General features: G+C 40.9%; 1 protein-coding gene and 1 long non-coding RNA gene across 2 annotated transcripts; one reads left to right on the top strand and one right to left on the bottom strand.

The window, feature by feature from the left end:
- Window positions 1-1,444: 1,444 nt before the first annotated feature.
- Window positions 1,445-9,623, top strand: LOC144656132 (myophilin-like). Its single transcript, XM_078516364.1, has 6 exons — window positions 1,445-1,610; window positions 5,856-5,995; window positions 6,823-6,883; window positions 8,018-8,122; window positions 8,772-8,804; window positions 9,125-9,623. Exons 1-6 carry the CDS (start codon window positions 1,560-1,562, stop codon window positions 9,320-9,322), a joined length of 588 nt encoding a protein of 195 aa, XP_078372490.1. The 5' UTR covers window positions 1,445-1,559; the 3' UTR covers window positions 9,323-9,623.
- A 710-nt stretch (window positions 9,624-10,333) lies between these two features.
- LOC144656134 (uncharacterized) lies at window positions 10,334-12,717 on the bottom strand. Its single transcript, XR_013571263.1, has 3 exons — window positions 12,528-12,717; window positions 10,992-11,075; window positions 10,334-10,686 (listed from the first exon to the last, which is right to left on the bottom strand). It is a non-coding gene; the product is annotated as an uncharacterized LOC144656134 (long non-coding RNA).
- Between the last annotated feature and the right edge of the window lie 1,775 nt (window positions 12,718-14,492).

Here is a 14,492-nt window from a genome sequence, read left to right as displayed (position 1 = left end):
TGAGCTGAAAGTTTGCATGATATACAGGGATGTCGCACACCAACATGTCCCTGCTACACGTCCACTTGAGTGAAGCATACATTATTTTTTGGCTGCTTCATTTCGCTAAGGCATGTCCCTTTGTGTGTACCAACCTTTAGAGTGGTTAGATAATTTGTAAATGACTCTTGAATTCCCAAGAGAAATTTTTGTCTTATTTCTCCTTATTAATCACTAAGGCCCTTTGCATGACATGGTCATGTGACCTTATCAATCATTAAAAATATGTCGTAGTACAAATGGTGACAGAAATGGAAAGAGCATAATGAAAGTAGTAAGGTTGCCAATTTTGAGACTGCCGATGGTTAAGCATGATATTTTATAGTGGTTTGAAAGTTTGAAGAATTAAGAAAATTTGTATGGAAAAAAGTTGCTGCATCTAGCATACAAATCCTGTAAATTGTTTTTTTTTTTTTTTTTTTTTTTTTTTTTTTTTTTTTTTTTTTTTTTTTTTTGAAAAACGACCCCAAAACCCATAGAGACAATACAAATCAAACCTTTCAAACCACCATAACAGTCTCAAAATTGGCAACCTTACTAATTCCATCATGCTCTTTTCATTTGCTGTTTTGTACTGCCACCTATTTTATGATTGACAAGGTCACATGACCATGTCATGGAAAGTGCTTATTGGGGTAGATATTGTCCTGATGGATCACCAAATTCTTAGCACCCATATTATAAGAAATGCATACAAATTGGTAAGGAGAATATTAGAATTGATCTTAGGACTTGAACAGTTTACATAATTAGCCAGTGACAATAGAGCCCATCACTTTAATATTACACAGAGGAAAAGGTTATTAACAATGGCAGAGTTGAATTATTCTGATGAGGAGCAATTTTGATAAAATAATTTTTCTCTGTGTGATTTATGTGGTTGACTCCCTGTTGATTTGGCGTTAGCCTCCTTCCCAGGCTTTCTTTGGGCTCGTCACGCATGGGGAGAAACGCGTGACAAGCCCAAACAACGTCTGCGTTGGGTATTAAAGAATTTATCCAGGACATTTTTGCCATTTTTTTGCAAAGCCACATATGGTAACAGGAACTACGAAAATGTTCTAAATTGGAATTAATTTACAGATTATGCGTCTGAAAAAAAACGTAGCCAAGAAAAAATGCTTCGAGAACGTTCGACAGCACACCTAAATTATTGAAAAGTTTTAATTTGTTACAATTATGTTGTGATCTTTTACCCTGCTAAGCAAGTGGCCCTGTGATCAAAAAAAATACTAAACGCACTGTTCATTTTTGAAGCCATTTTGAAACAAAAAATATTCTTCGGTGGATAAAAGGTTATCTGCCCGAGCTTCTTGTCCTGAATTTGCGGAAATGTCTGAAATACACATGAAGATCACTGAGGCGTAGCGGCGTGACGTAGCTGACGTCACTCTGGAATCAATTTTCATTCTTGGCGAATATAAAATCCACAAGAATACCTCTTGGGAGTTAATCCTGATCCTGCTAAAAGCGTAATTTGCTGCTGTATTGAAGCGTTGGTTCAAAAAGAATTACACAGAATGGCGTCCCGACCCAAAGGCTTTGGAATGAGTGCTGAGCTAGCTCGAAAGGTACAAAGTTTAAAGCTTCAATGTGGCTTATTTTTAACGTGTACAATTTTGGCTTCGTTTATCAATAGGATTTCTTTTGTGATGTCAGTTTAGAATATTTTCTAGTTTGGGACATATCTCTCGAAGGATTCCATTTAAAGATCTAGTATTCTGCTAAGAACTGTTAAAATTTGTTTCAAATCTGTGGAGCGTCGCTTCATAGACCGTCTGCGGCTTACTGCTCGATTAAATTTTATAGTGCGAGACCTTGGGTGCGGTGCGCGTGGGGCAGGCTTGCGCGTTTGAAATATATCTCTTCATTTATTGTTAGATTCCGCTATGGAATCGGCGGAAAAAGCGCAAACTTTAAAGAGTGAACAAAATCTTTAAAGTACAGCGAAAATCTTGAAAGACATCGACGTGGTTCCACGTTACAAATTCCCGTTCTGCATCGCTAATTGTTAGCGACAGGAGATCATTTGCGCTGGTTTTGTTTGGCATAGAAAAAAGTTATTACTTCGTGATTACGGCTATACAGTATCTCACCGACCTTTACAAACTTTCTCTAACGCTTACAAAATGTCAAGGTGTCCAAACTGGTCTTAAATTTTCTTTAATATTGGGTGCACGCGAGCGACTGAATCTTGCCGAGAAAATTATGCATACTTGTTGTTGCATAATTATGTTTGGCGTGATCCCAATCGCGAACATTTAGATCGTATTTTACTGTTTAAAGTTTATATAAATAAAACATTGTGGATATTTTTAACAATGTAACAACTTGTACGCATTCTATCAGCAATTCAATGGGCTTGCTTTCACCAAAGTCGCTTGAGCTGAAACCGAAATAACCCAGTCTACATTTACACGTACCGACCGACATCTAAATATGGTAAATAACAAGCGTTAATTGAATTCCGCGGGTAAACAGTCACCTACCGTCTGTCACGCAACTGTTAAATTAAATTACAATTCTTTGGCTTTATACAAAGGAGCATTTTAAGGTAAATAGTTACCTAGTTTCTTTGCTACATTACTTTTTCTCAGCCTACCTAGTAACCAAACTCGGACAGAAAAAGTGGAGGAAAAGGAATAATTACTAAGGTTTCTCGCGTCACGTATTCCAAATGTTCTCACTGATGCATGATTTATTGAAAGTATTATCCCGTTACTGTATTACAGATCAAAGGCTCAACATCGGTACTTATACAAATCAGTATTGATCCCTCTCTGTGTATACTTATCAGTCCCTAATAAATAAGAAGTTGTCCTTCTTTGTGCTTGTGCTTACTTAACTCCTGTTTTAAAAACTTCCATGCAATTGTTATTTTTGTAATTGATGGTTGGTTGCCTCCCTCGTTAATTGCTTCATTCCATGATGCAATCATTTACATCCCTCACGTTGATTGGCCAGACTGGAGGGTGTAATTAGAAAATGAAAACAATGTCGTTTTTTAATGTCTTCTCTTGACAAACGAAAACAAAAGAGTTTCCCATCATAAGAGTGCAATTAAAATCCCCTAACTACGCTTTGATGAAGCCAGAGGCTCACGTTTCTTCTACTTAAGTGAAAAGGCCAACCAGACGAAGAAAAAGAAACGGATATGTACTGATTTTGCTATTTATAGAATACGATGGGGGCAAAAAACAGATTTCAATATCACGTGTCAAAGGACCGTGACCCGAGATATAGTAACAGAAATATTATCAGGCGATAAAAAGGAAAGGAACCTTGGCAAAGCAGTTGCTGTTCCCAAAAAAATAACGTTTTATTTGTAATCAGATTTCTCTCGGAATGAATTTTTACCTTACTGTGAGTCGACAAATTGAATTTCGACAGAGTATCTTTCAACTGACGTAAAGATTGGCCCTTACCTTACATTTTTAGTGCAGGTTAGTGTAAAATTCAGTCTGAGATATTGTCAATTTCATGATATTCTTCTCCTCTACTGCGCCCACAATCGTTGCGATTCTTTACTCGCTAATTTTCACGTTCACTCTCGTCTCCTACCTGTTTGAAGTCGGACTGTCACGCAAGAAGCGTCACGTAACCTGTTTTCCTGTACTGACAATTAAAATTTCATGGCGCCGAGTAGTTTAGTAGCGCGCGTTTGGGAAAGGAAAGGCGCGAGACCGCGTGGCCATCTCTCGCCTTTTCGCGTTTTTTAAATGAGCGCCCAAAACTGCACGTGCGCCTGCTACGCAGGCTAGACGCCGAGGGACTAAGGCAGGGAGTTGAGAGTAGCAGAAATCGAGGAATCACGATTACTACTTAAAGCCAACAAGTTTAAGGGAACTGGATTGTTGTCACTTAACTTTTTTTTAGCCTTTAACAGCGTCCCCCGTATCTTCCAAGATGGCGGATCGAAAAATAACCGAGTTCATCAGTTCTTCTGGTTCCTAGGCTAGTCCGCGTGGAGGGAAGCGATGAATGTTACAACGTGCCTCTTTTGCCTTCCCTTTTCCCTTGGGTGGTAGATAGATATTTCCTTTTGTACTTTAGCCGCAACCTCCCTCCCTCTCAAGATTATTTGCGCCGTTTTGCTTAGCCAAACCTGTAAGACCGTCGATGAACTATGATTTTACTGTTCACTCTGCACTGCTTGATAAACCTGTGTTGTTAAAGCGGCACGGAATCTACAGTGCCATTCAAGAGGCCCTGCCAGGGTAAATTCCAACAAGCGACATGGCCAAAAAGTAGAGACAGCACATTAAATTTTTACTTTACTTTAAATAAAATCGCGACAAACGACAATCCTTTTGGGAAAACTTACATTCCGACAACGACAAGCAATTTTCCTTCAATTTTTATAACCAGACAGCGACGAGAAGTGCGATAAAAAAAAACCGACACGGGTTCCCTCCTTCTATGGCCTCATTCATGTTTTTTTTTATGTCCATCAATAATACCACGAACAGGTATCAAAAGGAACCTCAAAGTAAAAGTTTATCAGGATAGAAAAACATCAGAGAAGTAATAATAAGTTAAACCGAAAAGGAGAAAGTGTACGTGTGGTGTTACGGCTGAGGAATATTGAGACAGAGTACGAAGAACTTCGTTTTCGTATCTAGCCCGAAAACGAAGGCCCGAAACCAAAAATGAACTACCGGACACCCAAAACTTAAACGTGAAATGGAACTAGCTGTGTATCAGTCCATTAATCATTTGGCAACAATTTTGTAATATTTCTTATGTGTTGTAACTTTCTCACCATTAAACAAGATTCTGGTTTCTTTGCAGAGGGTTTTTAGGTTCCTTTTGAAATTTTTGCTGATCACCCCCGGTCACTTTACATGGGAGCTGAGTTTCTTAACCCCCCCCCCCCCCCCCCCCGGCCTCCCACCATAAGTACGGCAGTTCCGCGTAAGGATGCGTCCAAATCGAGTTCGAGTTTTGGGTTCAAAGCGGTCAAACGAACCCAACACCACTTCCGGTTTTCAGTTTTCAGAGTTTAAGAAAACATTCTGAGAAAAGAAGTGACAAAGCAAATTATGAACTAGGTGGGTGTCAATTATCAAAATTCTCTATGCATCTGCGGCGTAACTGAAAAAAAAAAGACTTGTAACAAGTGTCTTGCCTCGGCATAAAAACAGATCCGAGGGTTTCAGAAATTCGAGACCTTTATTATATAAGCAGTAGTATTGATCGCTGTTGAAGTCCTGGTAGCCTGCGAATACGCCGCCTCTCACCGTCCCCCGGTGAGGCGGCGCCGGCAGACCTGGAGCCAAGGATTGTTTAGTATAAGTTGCTTTGTGCTTAGGTCTCCGTTTGAGAGTACAGCCCTTTCATCAAACAATAAAACTGTGCAGTTTAAGTAAATCGAAAATCTCTATACAAAAGACTGGAGGTTCGTTGGTTGACCTGGAGATAAATTGTGCACGTCAAAGAGCCAGTTGCCCTGCGGTTTGGTTGGTAAATCCGTATTTTAAAAACACTTCTTGTTAGTGGTCACTTCTTCTCCGTTTATTTCGTAACACGGTGGTAGCCTAAAGGTTGGGTAGCAAAACTGGGGGAACTGTATTAAGACCTAAAGTGTCATAGTAGCAACGCTGAGTAGAACTGGAGTAAGAAATGCGAATGTCATTTTGTGGCTCTTATTCTCATCATTTCCCACGCGACTCGGGTAGTTGTATTAAAGCCTTTGAAGTCACTTTTGTATGGGGATACAGCAAAATCCAGGCACACCATGCTAAGCGAATAATGACTTGTGTGGTCCTGTGTCAGTCGACTTCGCACTGAGCAAACGTCGCACCTTTTTCTTGCAGAAAGATGCCAAATACGATCCCGACTTGGAGGCACAAATAAGAGACTGGATTAATCAAGTCCGAGGAGGGCAGGTTCTTAAACCCGAACCTGATCAAAAGGATTTCGTGGATTCCTTAAAGGATGGAGTAATTCTTTGCGAGTACGTTTAAATTTTTAATTTCAGGGAAATCCCTAGCCTGAATTTTAGCCTTCTTTTGTGGTCGCCAAGTATTCTCTCTCGGTAAAGGTTGATTTGATAGCCCCGAGCGTTTCTATCGCATTGATTGTTTGCAAATATTGAGACGATCGTAGGCGATCAAAGCGATTGGAAGCGATTGGAAGCGATCGGGGGTTCTTATACCATCGTCCCGATCGCCTGGTATGAGCAAAGAACAACGAAAAACAATCATTTTTGCCCTGCAATGGCAGCCTTCAATGAAAGAGAGAAATTCGTGGCCTCCAATCTTCTCTGTCATTTCAGTTTTATGGCGAAGAAAGGAAAGAGAAGCTAGAAGGATAGAACACGGGTGATCCAAGCGATTGTGATCGTCCCGCCGCAGACGTTAGCGATCGTCTGTGTAATGTTCTCAAAGAAACGATAGAAACGATTCGGGCGATTATAAATGCTTAACAGATACGACTTCCGTTTACGCATGAATATGTTTTGCATGTTCCAAGTTCTTCTCCCCAGATCGCGCTTAGCTTGCCCGATTTTTCCCCCTGCTCCCTTTTGGAAGCCTTTTCACAAGCTATTGCGCGGCGCTTTCTTGAGACTCCTGGTATTCTCACTATTCTGCGTACTGAGGCTTTTTTTGCCTACTAACATCACTAAAGTGATTGTGAACATAGCGTAAGACTGCTTTTACATGGAGTCTGACGGTGTAGAAAGTATATATGCTATTGCGTTATTAAGGGTGGAGGAATCTGAATTTACTTAGTACGAAATCTCTCTACTTTAACATCTCTGTCTTCTCTCATATTTTGTAGACTGGCAAATACGGTTGGAGGAAAGATCAAGTTTAACCAGAGCAAGATGGCTTTCAAAATGGTAAGTCACGTGCTGCTTTGTGGAAAGTTTTTTTGCCAACTTCACTGCAAGGGTCTCTTTTCTATCCGCTCCCTTGACGGGAGACAGGGAAACAATCTCTTTCTCTCGCGCGCGCGGGGAGCAAAGAAATACTGCGAAGGAGGTTGACTTTTCGCTGGCTTACATAAGGAGTTGCGCGCAAAGGGAGTGTCAAACGGAGCGACACTTCTGCGATATAAGACAATGTTATTCAGTCCTCTGGTTTGGAATATCCTGTATTTTAGAGTTATCTCCATCTTGCTACAGATTTCTTCCATTTGCATTATCTCTTCTTATTTTTTGTTCTTTTAATTTCTTTACAGCTCGCTGAAAGAAATAATCAATAAGCGCCCAACCCCTCTATTACCGTATTTATTCGATTAAGCGCCCAACCTCGAATAAGCGCCCACCTCGAATAAGCGCCCACCCTGTAGGTAGGAAAAGTTAATAATCGCCCAGCCTCGAATAAGCGCCGCCCACCCCCACCCTCACTTAAAAGAGGAATTTTGATTGTTGTTGAAGTTAAGATTAAAATTGACTAATTACTACTAAAATACTATCCCGAAGACCGAAAATGTTTTGTTTTTTTTTACCGAAACTTTCAATGAAAGTTTAAAATTCAGCTTTGGTACACCTTCACGTTTAATTGTTATACATTGTTTTCTTGCAAAATAAACGTACTACTTGCTTAAAAATGGTGAAAATTTAATAAGCGCCCAGCCTCGAATAAGCGCCCACCTCGAATAAGCGCCCACCCTCAAGGTCCAAAAATTTAATAAGCGACCAGGGCGCTTAATCGAATAAATACGGTACGCGCCGTCTTATGAATACCCCCCCCCCCTCCCCCCATTTGGCCAAGATTTAATAAGCGCTCATGGTGCTTATTCATGGAAATATGCTATTTATACTTTTTAGTCCTGGGTGCACAGTGGAAGTAGGCACTGTGAGAGTAAAGTGTCTTGCGAAGAACACAATAAAATGACCCCGGCCAAAGCTCGAACCCCGGCCGCCTGATCCGGAGTCCAGCGCACCAACCGCTTGGCCAAGTCTTCCGTACATTTCATTGGCTGATTGTAATTTCCTCATCTTTTTATTGTTTATTTTTTTCTTTGCAAGATGGAGAACATTGGAAAATTCCTTTCATTTTGTGACGAAATGGGAGTGCCTAAAACTGACACCTTCCAGACTGTCGACTTGTATGAAGGCCAGAACGTACCTCAGGTATGTTACTTCTCAGTAATGGTACGATTTCTATTCATTAGAATAGTTTTCAATTGCATATAGTAAGACCAAAACCAAGGTAATTACTCTGGCCGAATCACGAAGAAAACCGACAATCCAGTGAACCAATCAAAACTCGAAGCAAATACATGTAGCCGGTACGAAACGCGGGGAAACGTGTGCGCGCGAGTCAACAATTGAAAACCGCTACTACATGGAAAATACTCGCGTACCATTTTGAGTAACGAGTTTTGAGTGGCACGACAACACGGACGAGTAAGCGCAGCGAACGAGTGAGTTTTCTGACACACCTTTACGAGTGAATTTCGTCAAAATTGTTGAATGAACTGAATGGATGAGCGTGCGTACAGAGCTGCAAGTTTCAAATGTTAATTCATGATCAGTCCGGGCGAGATTCTGCTAAAGCGTATTTCATGCATAGAGAAATGATTAAAAATCGCTAATTTGAAGGAAAATGAGTTTGAATTCTACTAAAACAATTAGATTATTCGCTCTCGATTTCTATGAAGCGGTATTTGACGAGGACTTCGGCTTCGGCCTCACCAAGTATTACCCCATAGACAAAATCCAGTGCCCCTGAAGTCCAAATTTCGTTCTAATTTTTTGCACCCATATTGTTTTTCATCAGGTTATCAATGGATTACATGCTTTTGCCCGAAAGGTAAGGTCAAATCACCGAATTTTGTTATTTATTCATTGTTTTCACCACGCAGTCGGGAAAAAATACCATTTGATGACGAAATCGATGCCCCCAAGATAGGACTGAGCCCGCGGTGTTCCTCCAAGAAGTTGCTTAGCGACATGACTTATTTGTTCGCGTGATTACTTTCGGAGAGCGCTCGCGCTCGCGCGAGTTTTTGATTAGATGAAATAAAACGGAATCTCTTCGAGTGCTTCAACGAAGATTTGCCAAAACTGGCACTTACTTCCCCGACTGTACCACTCACGTTCTTTGATCGATTCTTGTCTGCTATTCTGTAGGCACACTCCACCGGCAAGCCTGTACCTCAATTGGGACCCAAAGAGGCCCAAGCGAACAAACGCGAATTCACTGAGGAGCAGCTCAGAGAGGGCCAAAATGTGATCGGGCTCCAGATGGGATCCAACAAAGGAGCCTCGCAGTCAGGGGACCATTTTGGACGTCCCAGGCAGGTGGCTGGTGCAAATGTGTACAAATAGGCCCCTGTGGAAGTCACGCAACGCAGATTGTCACGGCAGATCACAAGAGTACAATGTTAGAAAAGAAAGAGATTACATGTAACTTTTGAGTACAATAGTTTGCATAATTGTTGATTTTCTAGCCTTGGAAGCAGAAGTCATTTTACACTTCCCCTTCTGGTCGCCGGGAAAACGTGTTTCTAACTTAACCAAGGCGAAAGATTTTCGAAATAATCAAAAAATCGCTGCTTTTTTAGATTGTATACAAAAACAGCTTTGTAGCAAATTGTAGTTTTGTACGAATAAACTCTTGTGTTTGTGACTGTTTGTAACATGGCTTTGCTGTTTTAGACCATAAAAAACGGGGAAACAAATACTCCTAGCGCGCATGTTTCCCCAATGTTTCCCAGTTTTTCCATGCGGATTGCCTCCCATGCAGCAATCTCGTCCCCAAAGGCCGCGATCCTTCTGGAGGGCCGGGTTGTTCGAAAGCTGATTAACACTAACCCAGGATTAAATGTAAATCAAGAGTTCGATTTCTCTTGTATAAAAGTGTTTTTATTGGTTACGTTTTGTGGAGTTTGGGATTCGCGTCCCGCAACGAAGAGCGAAACACGTGTTTGATTCGCTCTTCGTTGCGGGACGCGAATGAGAGGCGGCTGTATTCGCAGGCTACTTTGATGTCAGAGTTGTTTCTACGTCTGTCATATCGAAATAACCTTTCTTCCGGTCTCATTCCATTCTATTTGCAATAGCCAATCACGACCGGAAGCGGCTAAAGATCGCTATTCTTGGTGCTGACCAAAGGATCGCGGCCTCTGGGCACGAGAAAGACTTGAGGCGCGTTCGTTTGGGAATATTCTGGAATAGATGTACCGGAATAGGAAGAGCAGCCAAACGAACGCTCACTTGCATTATTCCAATTATTCGTATTCCGGTTTGATCCCAAAACGAACGCGTCCTGGCAGATATTAAAAACAGAATCGATAAACGTAATATTTATTCAGAGGGGACTCCTCTGTTGTGTTTGATCGGATTGAAAACCGTAAACGGGAAAAGAATTATGGAAAAACAAGGGCTACTCCATTGAAAGTAATGGTTTCATTTGCTGTTCTTTCAGCGCTGCTCGAGCTTTACGTATTCCAGAGCTATCTAACTGCCTCCTGATTTAAAGAGGTGTGTCCACTTCATGTAAAGTTCATTTGTGTTGGCTAATAATTGTCTTCAAGTGGCCTGGCTTAGGCTTCCGTCTCGATCTGGATTTCGCCGCTTTCAAGGCTTTTCTGAAGGTCTTTCCTTTCCTGGTCGTGTTTTTGGGCCACACGATCAAGAAGAGCATTAATCCAGACCCGGGCTTTGTGCTCAAGCTCAGCTTCACTTTCCTCCTAAAAAAAATAACCGAAAGACAGGCTAATTTCGATGCCCCGGAGGATACTCAAAGTTTTTTTCGGGGGCTCCGCCCCGGGTCCAACCCCTTCCCTTTCATTCTATTTTGCGGGGCACCCCTTTCGTTTACCTTTTGCTGCGGGCCCCCTTTCATTACGAAAAACCATGACATGCCAAACAGGAAGTGACCCCCCCCCGGGGTTTCGATGTCACACTTCGCAAGTTGGTATCAAGATGTTATGTCGGCATCCGAAAAAAAGGAATAACTCATTATAATAATGCATTGAACAGGCCGATACAGTACCTCTTTGTCACTTTGGTGGCTTGAAGACGCAAGCATTAAGAAACCAGCTATTATTAAGAGAACCGTAATAGAGTGGTTAAGAACCTACAAACAAATAAAAGAAGTGTCAAAGGAGTCTTCCATGTGACTATAGTAGTGGGATACTGTATGCGCTACAGGCTATAGTATGGTCACCTAAAATTAAATCATCCTCAATCTCCCTCCCTTTTGACGGCAAGTTTAATCATGCGTCTAGGGTGGACAAGGGAGATACTGACTCAGTATACGCTGGAGAGTTCCACACCCCCACCCCCACCTCCCCTGTCCCAGTACAGGTGTTTTACTCTGGGGAGACAATCGGCGAACCTGATTTTTCCCGTTTTAATGTTTACCAAAAAGATAAGTAGTCTTCTGAAACTTACGGAAACACCAAAACTTTAGTGAAGAAATTATTCAACATGACACGAGCGTGGGACAAAGAAAAAATCTGAGTCCCCGACGGAAATCGAACCCATGGTCTCCCAGATACCGGTTGGGCGCTCTAGCCAACTGAGCTACGAGAGACTCGTTGTGAGCTAGGCCATTTACTAGTGATATGTGACACGCGTCCTGCATACTGCTAGGATCAGCAATGTCGAAATCATCAAATGTGTGGTGAATAATAAAGATGGTAAATTTCAAGCTCGGTGATAAATAGTGTAGAAATTATTCAACATGACTAAACCTAGTAAATGGCTCAGCTCACAATGAATCTCTCGTAGCTCAGTTGGTTAGAGCGCCCAACCGGTATCTGGGAGGCCATGGGTTCGATTCCCGTCAGGGACTCAGAATTTTTCTTTGTCCCACGCTCGTGTCATGTTAAATAATTTCTTCACTATTTATCACCGAGCTTGAAATTTACCATCTTTATTATTTACCAAAACTTTAGTGACTTTAGTTGCAAAATGTTTGAAATATAATCAAGCAGCACAAACAGCTTGCAGTAAACAACAACAGAAAGAGACAGTAAACACTCATTTATCACGCACTAGTGACTTTCCGCCATTCATCCATTTGAACCCTGCTAGTACAATACAAAGACACTCAAAGCCGTGACAGGTTACTAAGGTGTAAAACCTTCAGTCATGTATATCCAACTTGATTCCTTGAGAATAAGAGGCCTTCTTTGACTCGCTGTTCAAAGAAGAGACCATAAGATGGCCAGTTTTACAGAATCAAAGTGGAAATTATCTTCTCCGCCTGCTGTCTGCAAAAGCAACAGGTTCTGGTCTTTTGCCTGTCGGCGTTAAAAGCGGACGGTTTTTTTCCCCTGAGCTGTTGCTTTTATCTACCTCGCAACAGGAAATTTCAAAAAGCTTGAAATGTTTTCAATACACTACATTTTTCAGAGTAACTTTTAAACACTTGTTGACACAACAAAACGACAATCTCTCATTGTGATTTCTTGATTGTAATCACCTGCTGCTTGCCTGGCGCCGTTTTGATATTGAATGATATAGAATTTGATGATAAAATCACACTTGCATAAGAATTAATGGGTTTAAAAACGTACTGTACCTTTCTTCGAATCTCTGTCGTCATGGTCTACTCTTCTCGCGCGCGTCCCGTCACTAAACTACACACAAGATCGGTTTTCTTCATTCACTTAGCTTACACTCCAGATCAGACATGTGGCACAAGTAACAATAAACTACCAGCATAAGATTAACCAATAAGCACACGTCAATTGTAAACCCACGTTACATGTTGTTTAGTTGTGAAGCCGGCTAAGGGATCTCCCGGGAGAGGCCTTGTACTTAGCGAAGTTTAAATCTCTTAAAATACTATTCTTGACAGAAAATTTAACCATTTTATATACCTTACATGGAAAATGATACCCTTTGTCAAAACTACGGTAAAAATACTGCATCTTCCTTCTAAACGTTTTACTTGAGTCAGCCTCTTCAAATACTCAGATTTCAGATTTTTTTATTATTCTACACTATTTACAGAAAACACATTAATTGAACGAAGGAAAATATAACACTAAAGAGCCAAAATAAAGTCACGATAAAGTCAGATCAGATACATCAACCTGACGCGGGTCTTTTCGAGTGTTTTTGATGGCGGAGCCTCTCCGCATAGTCCACTATATGGAGTACCCCCGGCCTGCTCCACGGAGAAAACTCTTTCGTACCAAATACTTCATAAACGTAGTTGTTAATCTTTGTTAATTTGTTTCACTGTGATACACGGTCGCCAAATTTCCGAACGCGCGTACGGAAAAACTATAAAACCCGTACAGTTGCGAATGTCTTTTTGTTTGAATTCCATACCTTGCACTAGCTAGCTTACCGCTTATAGATCCTTTGAAATAACAAAGTTGATCTGAGCACCTTAAAAACACCAAATTTATAAGTAATACCCCATTTCAAGAGAATTTAATTTTGTCTTGCCGATTTTAGGCCCGTCCACACTGACCCGGAGAAATTTGAAAACGGAGAAATTTGAAAACGTCGGGTAAAATGTTTTCCGTCCACATTAACATGATTAACCCGGGTAAAATTGAAAACGATACCCACTTTAGAGAGCGTTTTTAAAAGACTATTAAAAGTTCAAGCAAGCAAACCGTGTACGATCTCCTACCGGTATACGTTGGATCAACTGAGTGATCTAATCGGTTTGACACATAGAAAACTGAAATTGAAGAAGCAGAGACCGATACAACGTAGAATGAGAGAGTTAGTCTTGTACTATATTTCGGCTGGCCAAACCAGCCTTCTTCAGGTACAATGAAGTTTACATTGGCTATGTTTAAATTTATATGGTGATAATGATATCTTACGAAATACCGGAAATACGTAAAACTAAATACAGGAAATATGTAAACAGTGTACTAGTATAAAACAAAAAATTTAAAATATGCTAAGCTTAAAAAATGACAACATAATAATATAAGTAAACAAACTAATAGGTTTCTTCGCGTATGTTAAGGCCATCGGGAACAAGTGTTCTGCCTTTTAGAATTAAAAAAGCTTCCCTGGCCTTACGGATTGAGTCTCGGTTGGAGAAGACTTTTTCGATGGGGATTAATTGTATGTCATTAGCAGTGTGGTTAGGCGAGGAAGTGAAATGTTGTGCGGCTGTAGTGGGTTTAGATTTACTGTTAGGGTTATCTATGGTACGGCGGTGTTCATTAAATCGGTCTTTTAAACGTCGTTTAGTTTCTCCTATGTATTGTAAATTACAGCGGTTACATTAAATTTAAAAGCTCCGTTTTCGGTGATCCAACACGCCGTTTCAGTGTGGACAGTTTGCTTATCCGTGTAAAAAAAGATGCGTTTTCAAATTTACCCGGGTCAGTGTGGACAGGGCCTTATATTCGATCATATGAAGGAAACGCTTAAAACGTATACGCGCACTTTGAATACCTCCTTTGTTTCTTCTTTTGGTCCTTTGTATGCTTTCTCGATCAAATTCACGAGTGCGGAATTCTGATAAAACAATGACGATATTGTGTTCCCAGTGCCCTTCTTGTTTCTG

This window comes from Oculina patagonica, chromosome 6 (assembly GCF_052425735.1).
Source record: "Oculina patagonica isolate OP01 chromosome 6, crgOcupat, whole genome shotgun sequence".
Classification (NCBI taxonomy): Eukaryota; Metazoa; Cnidaria; class Anthozoa; order Scleractinia; family Oculinidae; genus Oculina; species Oculina patagonica.
This window is presented reverse-complemented; position numbering and strand designations above follow the sequence as displayed.

Bases quoted from the DNA above. Each gene is read 5' to 3' on its own strand.
- LOC144656132 (XM_078516364.1), top strand. From the start codon at position 1,560: ATGGCGTCCCGACCCAAAGGCTTTGGAATGAGTGCTGAGCTAGCTCGA. The intron at 6,884-8,017 runs GTAAGTCACGTG...TTTCTTTGCAAG, and splicing joins GCAAGATGGCTTTCAAAATG to ATGGAGAACATTGGAAAATT. The intron at 8,805-9,124 runs GTAAGGTCAAAT...GCTATTCTGTAG, and splicing joins TACATGCTTTTGCCCGAAAG to GCACACTCCACCGGCAAGCC.